The sequence below is a fragment of the Nesoenas mayeri genome (genome assembly GCF_963082525.1).
Source record: "Nesoenas mayeri genome assembly, chromosome: 16".
Classification (NCBI taxonomy): Eukaryota; Metazoa; Chordata; class Aves; order Columbiformes; family Columbidae; genus Nesoenas; species Nesoenas mayeri.
Window position 1 is genome coordinate 7,916,622 of NC_137562.1, and position 12,283 is coordinate 7,928,904.

Sequence of the window (12,283 nt, forward strand, 5' to 3'; positions counted from 1 at the left end):
AGGGGTGACACAGCCAGTGTCCCTGACAAAATCCCCAGAGTCAAAGGAAACATCTACAGAGAAATACCCTGTAATGGACATCACCCTGGTTTCCACCACCTGATATGTCTGTGGATGGGTTAGAAATCATTCCTCTATCTCTGATGTGTCAGTCAAGCTACAATTGCAAGGAGAAATCAGTCATTAATGCTGCCATATCTCACGTATCAACCCACACCAGCATTTCTAAGATCTATCTGTCTGAAGTGTTTTCTTTCAAATTTGAATGATTTTTTTCTAGATTATCTGCTTCTTTCTGGTTTTGGATACATACTAAATATCCTTAATTCTCCTTCTGAGCCCAGACCTGGCCTTGGAGGGTGCAGTTCAGTTGCCCAAATGTAGACGCCCAGCACCATCCAAGAGGTCCCTGGTTATGTAGAATGTCCACACAGCCCTAGCAGGTACCTCTCATCTGCCAGATGTCCCAGGCAAAAATACCCATTTGTAGTGCATTATTTCATTATCTTAAAAATACACAGCATCTCAGGTGCTGATGCGAGGCTGAGAAATTTAGGTGTATTTTGTAACTTCCATTATTGCAATGCACTGAAATAAATCCCCTTCTGAAGTTTTCTAACTCCCCTCGGTCGGCAGGTTTTTAATTCTTCAATATTCTGTTGCCTTAGAAAACAGTTGCTTCCAAGGGATGTCATTTTAAGAGGATATATATCAGGAATTTCATTAAGCACATTTCACTTATGAAATCTTTAGTGACATGGGGGGGTGGGTAAGAGATTTAAGAAAGGATTTTGTAGTGCTGTGAGATTCCTCTTATTGAATATTTCTAACTGTCCGGGATGTCTTCACACTTTCCAATTGTAGAAAAAAAGGGTCAGAACACACAGAACAGCCAGAGTTAAAATCAGATAGGATCACTAAAAGGTTTCATATAGTTTTCTGAGCATGGTAGAGTTTTGCAAACTGTGCAGCTTAGTGCAATAACATTATTTAATTGACAGCAAATAACGGAGAATAAATAAAAACATTTTCCTTCCTAAGTTACAAGTATAGTGACTCCCTATTTGGCAAATATCCTCCCATTTCTCACTCCGTTTTTGTCTGTCACATGGGCTTTGACTTTCCTGTTGTAAAGGAAATTTCAGTGAGAAGCTTCTTTCTTGTGGCAAGTCAGATGAATTAACCAGCCTTTGATTTACTCTTCGCTCTGAGTTACTGTAAGCGGGTGGGCATTTTTGTGTAACACCAGATTTTAGGGAGCCCATTGGCAGGTGAACTCGGACAGGCAGGTTTCCCCCTTATGCAGGATCAAGCTCTCACCCCACAAACAGACGTTGTTCTGACGTTTCATGCAGCAGTAAGGACATAAAAAATTGTCCACTGTGGCTCTAGCTCGGGAAATCACATCTTTAAACCACAGTAGCAGCACTTTACAATAAAACACACACTTTGGTGCCTTTCTCCTACAAGGATGCTCTTTTCAAGCAGGAGCCCAGTTTATGACCAGACCTTGTGGGTTTTCCAGTGCCTGATTGTGTTGTTCAAATCCAGTCGTCAAATATATATATATACATACATATATATATATATATATATATATATATATATATATATATCCCTGTGTGCTAATTCTGAGTGTAATCTGGAAACAACAGAGATTTCAATTGCAGTGCAGAGGAGGTTCAGCTGGAGTCAGCGTGCAGACTGGCTGAGCTGTGCTACACAGGAAACCTGAAAAAAAATCTCAATACCAGGATTATAGTGTACATTAAAAATTCAGTTTCAGTCCTCTTAAAATTTTTCCCCAAATATCCATCTTCAGATCCCAAAGGCACATGAGCAGCCTTTATATGCCTTAAAACCTGAAAAAAATTAAATTAAAAAATCATTATGAGGAGTGGGCAGTTAATGAGAAAATCTTAAACCAGGCTTATCAGCTTAAGGCCCTTCTTTATGAAACTTCATTACAGGTGCCTGAATTGAAACATCCTCTTCCTTACACATTTCACCAAGAAATACAAGGTCAGGCCTATGAAGTATGTTTTACTTGCTTAGGAGCTGAACTCTGTCACACAATTTTTTGTCTGTCTGGTTTAGATGTAAATCAGGAAAAACGTGTTTTCAAACTTTTGTTCAAAACAGGGTTAGGTTGTAGTTGGACTCGATGATCCTGAGAGTCTCTTCCTAAATGATTCTATGAGTCTGCTTTGCAGTTTGAAGAGAGAGAAAGAAATACGAGGCTTGACATGCCAACAAATGAACCAACTTCATCCTCTTTTAAGGAAAATGGTTATTTTAGAGGGTAAGGGCAAAGGACACGATCTGCAGTTGGAAACATCTCCTCCTTCCACGCTGGTGATACATGGGACACTGAGGCTCTGTTGGCAATTCCAGGTCAACGTCTCCAAACCGCTGTTGGCCTTTGGGATGATGGGCTGTCAACCATTGTAAAGCAGCGACCTATCTGTGCAAGAATGTTTTATTATATAAATGCATGTATATAATTTTATTTTTTTTAAGAATGAGGCTTTGTAGGCAGTTGCAGCTGCTTTTAAATCTACGCCTCTGTTTAAAAGATAGCATTGCTAATTACACCTGACAATCAAATAGTCTGCAGAAGGGTATCAGATACCTTTTCCTGCTCTTCATTCTGTAGGCAAGAAACAAAGGTATGTAAGACGAGAGCAAATGAAATGTTCAAAGGATTCTTGTCTAAAATTGGAAAATAAAAGGCTATACTATCAGATCAGAATTTTAACATATACTGTTTCCACTGGCTCCCGAGATAAAATCTTTTATTGTTGAGTATAACCATTGTTAAAGGTCACTGTTGCAAAGGCTACATCATTTAGATGAGATGAGATCCCATTTTGGATAAATTCACAATTTTTCTTCCTAACAAGGAGATAGTATCAGGATTTGAATGTACGAGAGTGCCGGGTTACAGATTAAAGGCTTTTGTGTTCTGGAAACCGCACTATGCCAGATTTCATGAGTTTCAGTGAGATGTGCAAGTCCCCAAAGTCAAGTAGGTTGATTACAGTGGTTCTTTACAGCCTTTGAAATACAGATAAAATACAGCTATCCTACATGGGGTTAATGTAGATTTTTTTTTTCCTTGACAAGGCCATATGCTTTTTCAAGGACATAATTTTAATCTCTTTTTAAACCTTTCATATGAATGTTGTAAAAAGGTCCTTTGTGTTCTAATGCATTTTTATAAAATATCTAAATTTCTATGCAAAGTTTGAACCCCGTTTTATAAGATATATTTATCTGGAAATGGTTATCTTGCAGCAGAATAGTGTCTTGTGTCATCATTTCTGTGACATCTTTTCATACTGTCACAAGAATGTAACACCTGATAATGAAAAAAAAATTAGTGCGCATTGTCAGACATGCGAGCTTCTTTTTTTTCTTCTTCTTTTAATATCCTTTTACTATTATGTGTTCTTGTCTCCGAACTCCTGGCAAGTACTTTCAGAGTCTTTAAACCCAGGTGAAACCTGCACATTCCTTCCTCGCAACAGGGAGTCTGAAATGAGAGGGTTTTCTTCTGCTGCTTCTGAAAGAAAGAGTATTGCTTTCTTTTCCTCTGTTCTCCTTTGTCTTCATATTAAAAAGTAAAACTTGTCATTTAATGCAAAAGTGGTCATAACTTGAGATTTTGAAAAAAAAATAACACCAGGAAAGACAAAGCATAAAGCCAACGGCTGTCGTCAGCTGCAGGAACACGATGGATGTTGTTTACACCCCATCGTAAGATCAGCTTCAGAAGTGTAAAAGTTTAGGGCTTCCTTTTGTTTTTGAAACCCATCCAGTAGAAGTGAAACTGTCACGTTGAACCGCGCTGAATGTTGCTCATCGTTCTGTGTAGAAACTCCTAATAATCAAGCGGATGATCTGGCTCGACCACACCATACACAGAGCTGTGAGAGCTCTTTTGCAGGCGTTTGAGGCATTTTAATAGCACAAACCGCTGGAGATGAAGGCAGAGCTTCCAAAGCATCCTTTAAAAGTTGGTGAGATAATTGTCGTGCACTTCCCTCCGCTCGGCTGGGCAAGGCTGAGTCCTGCAGCCCCAGCAATTCCTTTCTGAATGAGCACGGTGACAGCTGGGCCTCGTACCAGTGGAGCAAAACCGCAAGCTGGCAAAAGTGCATTGGGCTTTATAGATAACATTTTGGGAAGCATTTGCCACATGACGTATAGCTAGTCTGAAGTACGACACGCATACGTGCGTTGGCTGTGGAGCAGATCCAGGTGAACGTGAAGTTGAAGCAGGGATGCTGCAGTGCAGGGGATGTCGTGGGCATGAGCCTGAAAATCCGATGCAAAAAGGATTATGTTGGGGTTTGTGGTGGGTTCAGTGCAGAGCAGGAGTGCCCTGGGCTGCCTCCGAAAAAAGTGAGAATGTCCCTTCCAACTTAGTATATTCTGTGATTTTATTTAGAGGATGATCATCATTCAAGACCACACCAAAGTGAGCAGTTCTTTAACAAAACATGATTAAGAAATGATCATCTCGAAATCTGATTGACACATAAAATATCGTTGACCCCAGAGAGACTTTGTGGGAGTTCAAATGAGCTCGTGGTCTCTGCTGCACGACGACCACGGTGGAGCGAGAACCTGGAGGTCACTGCTTGGCTGTCACAGCAGCCGAGAGCCAAGTCCGACCCGTACGGTGTGTTAACTTGCAGACCCAGTACAGTCATCCGTACAGCAAGCAATATTGGAAATTAAAGGTCAGAGAATTGATAGTAAGGCTTAAGAAAACAGCAATTAGGCTGCAAGGAAGAAAAGCTAAATTACTGGTAGTAGAAGTAGTGGGCGGGAAAAAAGAGAATTATTGATCTAAATATCATGTTGGCAGATACACAGAGCACAATCTAGATGTTTTTTTACACCTCTGGGCTTACTCAACCCCCACAATAAAAAATGCAGGCCTATAAACATGGAATAAGAAGCAATGAATTAGGATGGCATTTGCTTGTTTCCGCGCTGCAGCTGGGCAGGCACATCACAATTAATGATTTATTAGGAGATTTTCATGGGGTTTTTTTTTTCCCCATTTTACACAGATTTCTGCAACCAGACTGCAGTTGTTTATTAATCTGCCTGCTATTCAAGCGTCTTTGTTAAATATCGTGCGGAAAAGGTAAACAGTTGGTTTGTGTGCCAGCACTTGGCTGGGAGGATGCCCTGAAGAGTGGGTTGGTGTCCAGACTGGGTGCTGCTCACACATGGGGCAAACGCAGCCCCGTGTTGCTGGGTCACCTCGGACCCAGAGCTTGCTGTGTAACAAGGTGCCTGGCAGCAGAAAGCGGTGGCAGGTCAGACACCCCCGGCCATGTGTGCTCACACATGCTCATTTTGGTTTCTCTCAGCCTTGGGGACCAAAAGAGAAGACACAGCACTTTGCAGCAGTCATAGCTGTCAGGGGAAGGGCTCAGGGTCTAATAAGAGGACTCAAATGACCTTATTCTTCTGCATTAATCCATAGCTATAGGTCATAAAACACTATTTCTCTAGGCAATTCAGCCTTCATAAACTACTTATGCCTGTAATAAACATTGTGTCATCATTAGCAGATCTTGGAGACAACATGAAAATCTTTCCTGCAGACACTCGTGTGAACAATGTCTTGCTTTCACAGCTTTTAGCAAAAACAGCTAGAAAAAAGGTAAGAACATTGGGGGGAAAAAGGAATTTCCTTTAGAAGGCAGCCTGAATAATTGTCTTTGTATTCATCCATCTCAATTCCGCACCTCCCTAGGAGTGGCTGCAGTGAGCTAATTGGTTTTACTCTGCTGTGCGTGGCTTCACTGCCCCGACTCCAGATTTATTGCACAAAGTCAAGTCATTGTGTGAATTCATCATTTGTCCCCACCACATCAGTCCCTTTCTCCTCCAGAGTGATATTTATCTGCACGTTTAGATGCTGTCAGGTACCGAGTGAGATGAAAGACAAACTCTGAGATTAAGCAATTTTAGTATAATCTGATGCAACCTGAAAATCAGAATGAATTATTACCTTTTCAGCAAGACATGACTTCAGACAGGCCAGTTCCGGAGAAATGAGAGAAGGACTCTTGCCTGCACAGGCTTTTATGGGAGGGGAAGAAAAAAGACCCTACAGAATGTAAGGATTTAAGAATTTAGGAAAATCTTCCCCATGAGGGTGGGGAGGCCCCATTCCTGGAAGGGTTCAAGGTCAGGTTGGACAAGACTTTGAGCAACTGATCTAGTGGAAGGTGTCCCTGCCCATGGCAAGGGGCTGGAACTTGGTGATCTTTAAGGTCCTTTCCAACCCAAACCATTCTATGATTTAAGAACATGCTGCACTCAGAACAAATCCTTATCTGAGAAGGGAAGCAAAGTGTGTAATAATCAGCCACAAAAATCCTTCTGAATGGTCTTTAAAAAAGCACTCTGGAAATTACGGACTTCAAATGTAACAATTGAAAGTGAAGCTAAATGAAATACTAGGGAATATGAATAAATGCTACAAGTGTAGGTCAGGCACTACGTTATCATTCTTATGTTTACTGCAGCAGCTCCTCCGCTGCCCATTGTTTTACCTTGTTTGAATAGATATGCTTGTATTTATTTGAAAATCAGTTGTAATCTCATGAAAGAGAACTTACAGCACAGGGAATGCTGCAAAGCAGCGTAGTGAAAGATGGTATTGTTCATTATCCTAAATTACTCCAGGGTAGGGAGGGAATGACATTAAAGAAGTGTGGGTAGCTTTGAGCTGCCATCCTTCCTTTAGCAGATGTAATTTAATGTGATTACTTAATTTTATTAAAGGTAAAGACAATTGTGGACAATACACATTACAGCATTTACTTCTCATAATGATAGTGGGGGAGTGTTAGAAGAAGAAAAGACAGACTCTGGTTTGTATTCCCAGTAGCTACTCATCCGTAGCAGATGAAAAGTGTTCTGTTCTTCATGGAGCATCTCTCCAAGATTTGCTTCTTAACCTGAATAGCTTTGGATGGCCCCTTTGATTCCAGTGAAGGTGCTCTGTTCTCATCAGAAAAAAAAAAATGCCAAATATTTTTAGGACAGATGCATAACAGAAAAGAAAATAACCCAGTTAACAGTATCCACCCTCAGTGCTATGTAGGACGGATCATTCCCTAACTACACCTAATAGGTATCAACAACAACTGCATGAACTCCTGGATTGCTCAGTATGTGCCCAGCATTGTGGTTTTCACCCTAATGGACCACTGGGATTTTCCTCCATGTTGAGATATGCTTGTGTATTTAGAATTTTTATTATACCTGTTCTTAAAATATGTCTTGCAGTAAATTTTATCACTGTGGGCTGAAAATGGATGTTGTGCTGGCTTTTACAGAAGCTGCTGTAAAATCTGTTGGCAGTTGTGTGGGATTTTTCCATGTAGCCCAAACTCATTGGCAGCACCTGGGTTATGATCTACCAAAGGTGCTCAGCAGCCTATAGGACCAGCGCTCGTAAATATCTGAAATACAGCTGGTGGCTTCCTCGTGATGAGTTAATTCTGTTTGATTCTGCAAGGCACAAACCCATTGGTAATGGACAAAAAATTGTAGTCCTGGGTCAAAGATTTGAGATGGTTGCACAAAGTGTTTATCTCCTTTGAAAATACAATACGACACCTTGATGTCAGCACTGCAGGCACCTGCTAAAAGAGACTGGAGGCTCCTCAGCTTGTCATTGCTGGCATGCCATACAACGTTAAGTTAATGTAATGGGCAATAACTAGTGTGGATTTAGTAAGAGACAATCCTGCTTAACTAATCTCCTTCGGTTCTTTGGAGCAGGTTTCAGACAAGGTTGGTAATAGGAATGTACATATGACATAATCTAATGGATTTTTCAAGAGGCTTTAATACATTTCCATGTGATATCTCCCCTGCTTAAGCTGTGTGCTGCAGAGATTCCAAATTGGGCAAGAGAATGGGTAAAGAACAAGTGAAATCATGGGAAATAAAGAGAAAAGAAGATCAGTAGTGTATACTGGAATTAGAATTATCCTGCAGCTTCCCACTGTTCTTCCCCACTGCTCAGCATGGCTGGAAAAGATGCCATCTGCATTCACTAATGAAAACTTGTTTAGGACAGGTGTGTAACAGAAAAGAGGACAAAATGCCATTCAGGATACCACTTCAGGGCAAATTTAGATTTACATTAGCATAAGGCACATTGAATATTTTTGCTGTCAGTGGTGGAATAATATATACTAAATATAAGCACACGTAACCGAAAGGCTCCAATGGATGGGTGTGGGTTAGGAGTGGGAAGGGACCTTTGTGCTAACAAAGGGATGATTTATTATCATTTACATAACCTGACATTTGTGCACACCGAAGGCCAGATTTTCAGAAGTGCAGTTTGGGGCCAGGATTTGGGTTGCAGACTCAGAGCCAGCCACTCCCGTCGTTTCCCCGGTGCTTAATTTGCCATATGTCAATCAGAGTGTTGATTTGCAAGTGCTGCTAATAGGCGATGCTGGGAGATGAGGACAGTTGAAAATTTAGGAATATGTCTTACTGGCAGCCTCTGAGCCCCAAACAGTGGAAATATTCACGGGCCAGGATCCCTGATCAGCCGTATGATAAATCAAGGGCTGGAAAGCAGAAAAGAATGCGGCTGATACATAAGGATATGCCTGAACTGGACACGCTCCATGAAAATCAGTGCTAAATGAGAGAATTAGGCACCAGGAAAGGCTGTGGCAAAATCACAAGAAACACTCTAAATAATGAGACAAAATCAAATCAAGGGCAAGAAAGAAAGAAAAATGAAGTAAAATCACTGAAGAAGCAATAAAATGCCATCACTGAAATCTGAGTGAGGCAAAATACCTCAGGTTAAAGGGACATAGTCATCCTAAAAAATGCACATTTTAGTCTGCCATTTTTACCTGCTGTTGACAATTAACTCTCTGATTGCTGTAACATAGCAAGAATATCTGGAATGGTTTTTGTTCATTTACTTTGAGCATTTCTGAAAGTTGGGCAGTGGCTTGGTGGTAGCAGGTTTGTTCTCCTTTGGGCTGAGAGGTGAGACAGCTTTGAAAGGTTTGGAAAAATACTCAAAAGAAAAAATAGGAAAACCAGAAGCTGTGTCACTCAAAATATACAACCACATGGTCCTCTCCGTGGGACTGATTTCCCAGTTGGTGTGCTGGGGTGGGAAGGCAGCTGTGAGGAACAACAGAAGTCTCCCACCATGAGCTGGACTCAATCTTAAGTGTCTCTTCCAACCAAAATGATTCTATGACTGCTCCTGTCTTTTATTTGCAGTATTCAGGAGAAGTTCCTGAGAACAGAGTGGAGGTTGTGGTGGCCAACCTGACGGTGATGGATCGGGACCAGCCTCACTCCCCCAACTGGAATGCCATCTACCGCATCATCAGCGGGGACCCCTCTGGCCATTTCACCATCCGGACAGACCCCGTCACCAACGAGGGCATGGTGACTGTCGTGAAGGTGAGGAGAGAGCCAAAGTAAATCCATACTTGTCACCCTTTCAGCTAGCTGAGGGATTGCCAGCAGACAGATGTCCGCAGTTACTTCTTGCCTTCTCTACCTGGGAATATGAGTGCTTGAATCTCGTTTCCCGTCTCTGTGCAGATGTCCTCAACACTTTTACTTCAAGCTTATGCCACTGGTTTTGGGTTTCCCAGCTCAGCCCAGCCCACCATGAGCTCTGACAAACTCTCGGATGCTGAAGGCATCTAAACCCGACCTCTGTGTCCTGCTCCTCCTGAGCTTTTTGAGCGCTGTAAGAGGGAACAGTGCCTGGGCTGAGCCAGGCTGGTTTGGGGCAGAGGCTGCACCTTCTCCTTTCTGAGCCAGAAAACACCATGATAGCTGTGAATCAGGGTTAGCGTCGCACGGCAGGGGATCAGTCAAGTGATCCTCTGTGAAAGCAGGGAGTGCAGGAAAGGTTTCAGGAGAACTGAATTTCCTGGTAACAGAAGGAAAGGAGAGATTTTCCTCTGATTGAGTTGCTTGGCAGAAGAAAGTTGGAGAAATTTTCCTTTTCCTAGTATCAAGCAATAAACACACAGAATGGGCCAGATCCTCAGCTCAGAACAGCTCCACTCCAGTGAGAGCCACTTCCCAGGTTAGATCAGTAGAGGATCTTGTCCAAAAACTCTGAGAAATAAGGCACTAAAGATCCACCATCTCTTTTTTCTCCATGCGTTGCCTTCAGTGTTGGGAGAGCTGTAACACTCAAGGTATCTGCAGCAAGTGTCAAATTCTGTTTCCCTCCTTGCCTTCGAAGAACATGACTTTATTTTCGTTTGAGCATTTGCTTCCCATTCAGTTCCTGAGGCCAGCAGACTGGGCAGCGAATGCTTCTGCAGTCATGGCACACAGTCAGAACATAACCAGATCTGTTCAGCGTTCGCTGAATCCCTTCCCAGATAAGATGCCTGTGGATGCTCCCTCTGACTGCCAAAAAAGCAAAGGCATCACAAACAGGCTGCTGTGATCTGTAGGAGATGGCACGACACGCACCATGAAATGCACCTGAAATGGGTAATAACACTGTGATGGACAAAGCCTGCATCTTTTGATAAGTCTGGCCATCTCTATCAAAAGTTTTCATCAACAACTTAGGATGAAACACTAATGTTTAAAGAGCAGCGTGATTTAAGAATAGCTCTGTGTAGGAAAAAAGAGCTCCACTCCCTTGTAGCTAATCACTGCAGTCGTTCTTAATACGTGTGGTTTGGGTATGAGCAGAAATGACATCAGTGAAATGCCAGAGAGGTTACGCTGGTAGGAACGTGTGAGCTTGTGAGCTTGTCCTGTTCTCTGACCCTTGGGCTGTGCGTCTGTGTCTGCAGATGCCACTTTGCTGAAACTCCAAGAGAGACATCATCTTACCTGCTAGATGGTATTTCAACAGGATCCTTTTATTTACTGCTCTGTAATGACAGCTGACAACCTTATCTGGTGCAATGTTACAAAACTTCTTAAAGCTTAGTGGTAGTTCTAGACATGTGTATATGGATGCATATATGTAAGTAAGTATACATGTATCCATATGTATATATTTTCTACTTTAACAGAAAACATTCAATGAAGTAAAATGCATCAATTTAACTGCCATTGACATCAGCAACCAGTCTGAAATCAGAATGCCAATGTTTTCACTAAGAGCAGGGGAGGACCCCTTATTTTTAATCTAATAAAGTGTCACAACTGTAGTTTAAAGACTCATCAAAGTGAACACCAGGGAATTTACATGATCATCACTGGTACAGCAGGACTTCAGCATAATGAACCAACCCTGATTCAGAACTTGCAGGCAAAAAGCAGGGAAGATTTGTCAAGACGCTGTTGATGCTGGTGTTGACTTTCTACTGCTGTGTAACCCACAGTGATCACAATGCAAAGACCCACATGAAAATCCTGTCTTGCCAAGCTGAGCTCAAAGCTTGAAATTGCGTTGAATGTCTTCACAATATAACCTCACCTGATCCTCCTGGGCACCCGGAGTTTCTTACCCTTATCAAGCCGGGAGGCTTTTTGGTGTATTTTCAGCAAGGAGAATGAGTGAAATTGCTTGTGATTAAATTTTCATGGTGAAGAAGGGAAGACTCTTAGGATTTCACCACCTTCTTTGAAATATTTTGTTCTCTCTTAATAAGTGAATATGCTTAAAGGTTGGGGGAATGTCTGCACGTCAAACTGGGTGGCCGGTCAGATCTTGTTCTTTGTGGTGTTGGAGCAGTCTCTTGCTGGTTTGATCCCTGCTGTAGATTGAAAACACAGGTAAAAAATTAAGCCAAGTAATGAACCTTTTATTTACAGATCCTACATGGCTGGATTTTCATGTGGCTCTTTGAAGCCACTTATACATAAGTTCCCAGTGCTGCAAGCAGAGGCGTTTGTGTCTGGGCTACATCAGTCACAGAAACGGTGCAAAGAAGGATATTCTATGAAGAATCCCATCCCTTCACCAGCGGTTCGGGGGCCAGAAATGCTCCCAAATCAAGAAGCCCTTTGGAGTTCAGATAGTGCTCATGGGAGCTATTTTGCAGCCACTCTCAGCAAAACCCCATCTGCGGTTCCAGTGTAATCACCAAAAATTTAACATTTCCTTTTTCTGCTCATGCCTTTCCAAACTATTTCCATAACTCTGCAAGGCCCTAATCTTCAAAGAAATCCTTGATCAAGGGGAGAGAGAAACTTCCCACTCAGATGAGACACCACGGAGACTGGAGACAATCTCCAAGAGCAGCAGTGGCTGCCCTGTGGCAGC

General features: G+C 42.2%; 1 protein-coding gene across 1 annotated transcript in view; it reads left to right on the forward strand.

The window, feature by feature from the left end:
- Positions 1–12,283, forward strand: part of CDH4 (cadherin 4) — a gene marked incomplete at its 5' end in the record, with an annotated part of 425,947 nt that overhangs the window by 393,885 nt on the left and 19,779 nt on the right. The window contains one exon of the mRNA XM_080354410.1: positions 9,307–9,492. Coding sequence (XP_080210536.1) covers positions 9,307–9,492 — 186 coding nt within the window. The remainder of the gene's footprint in view (positions 1–9,306; positions 9,493–12,283) is intronic.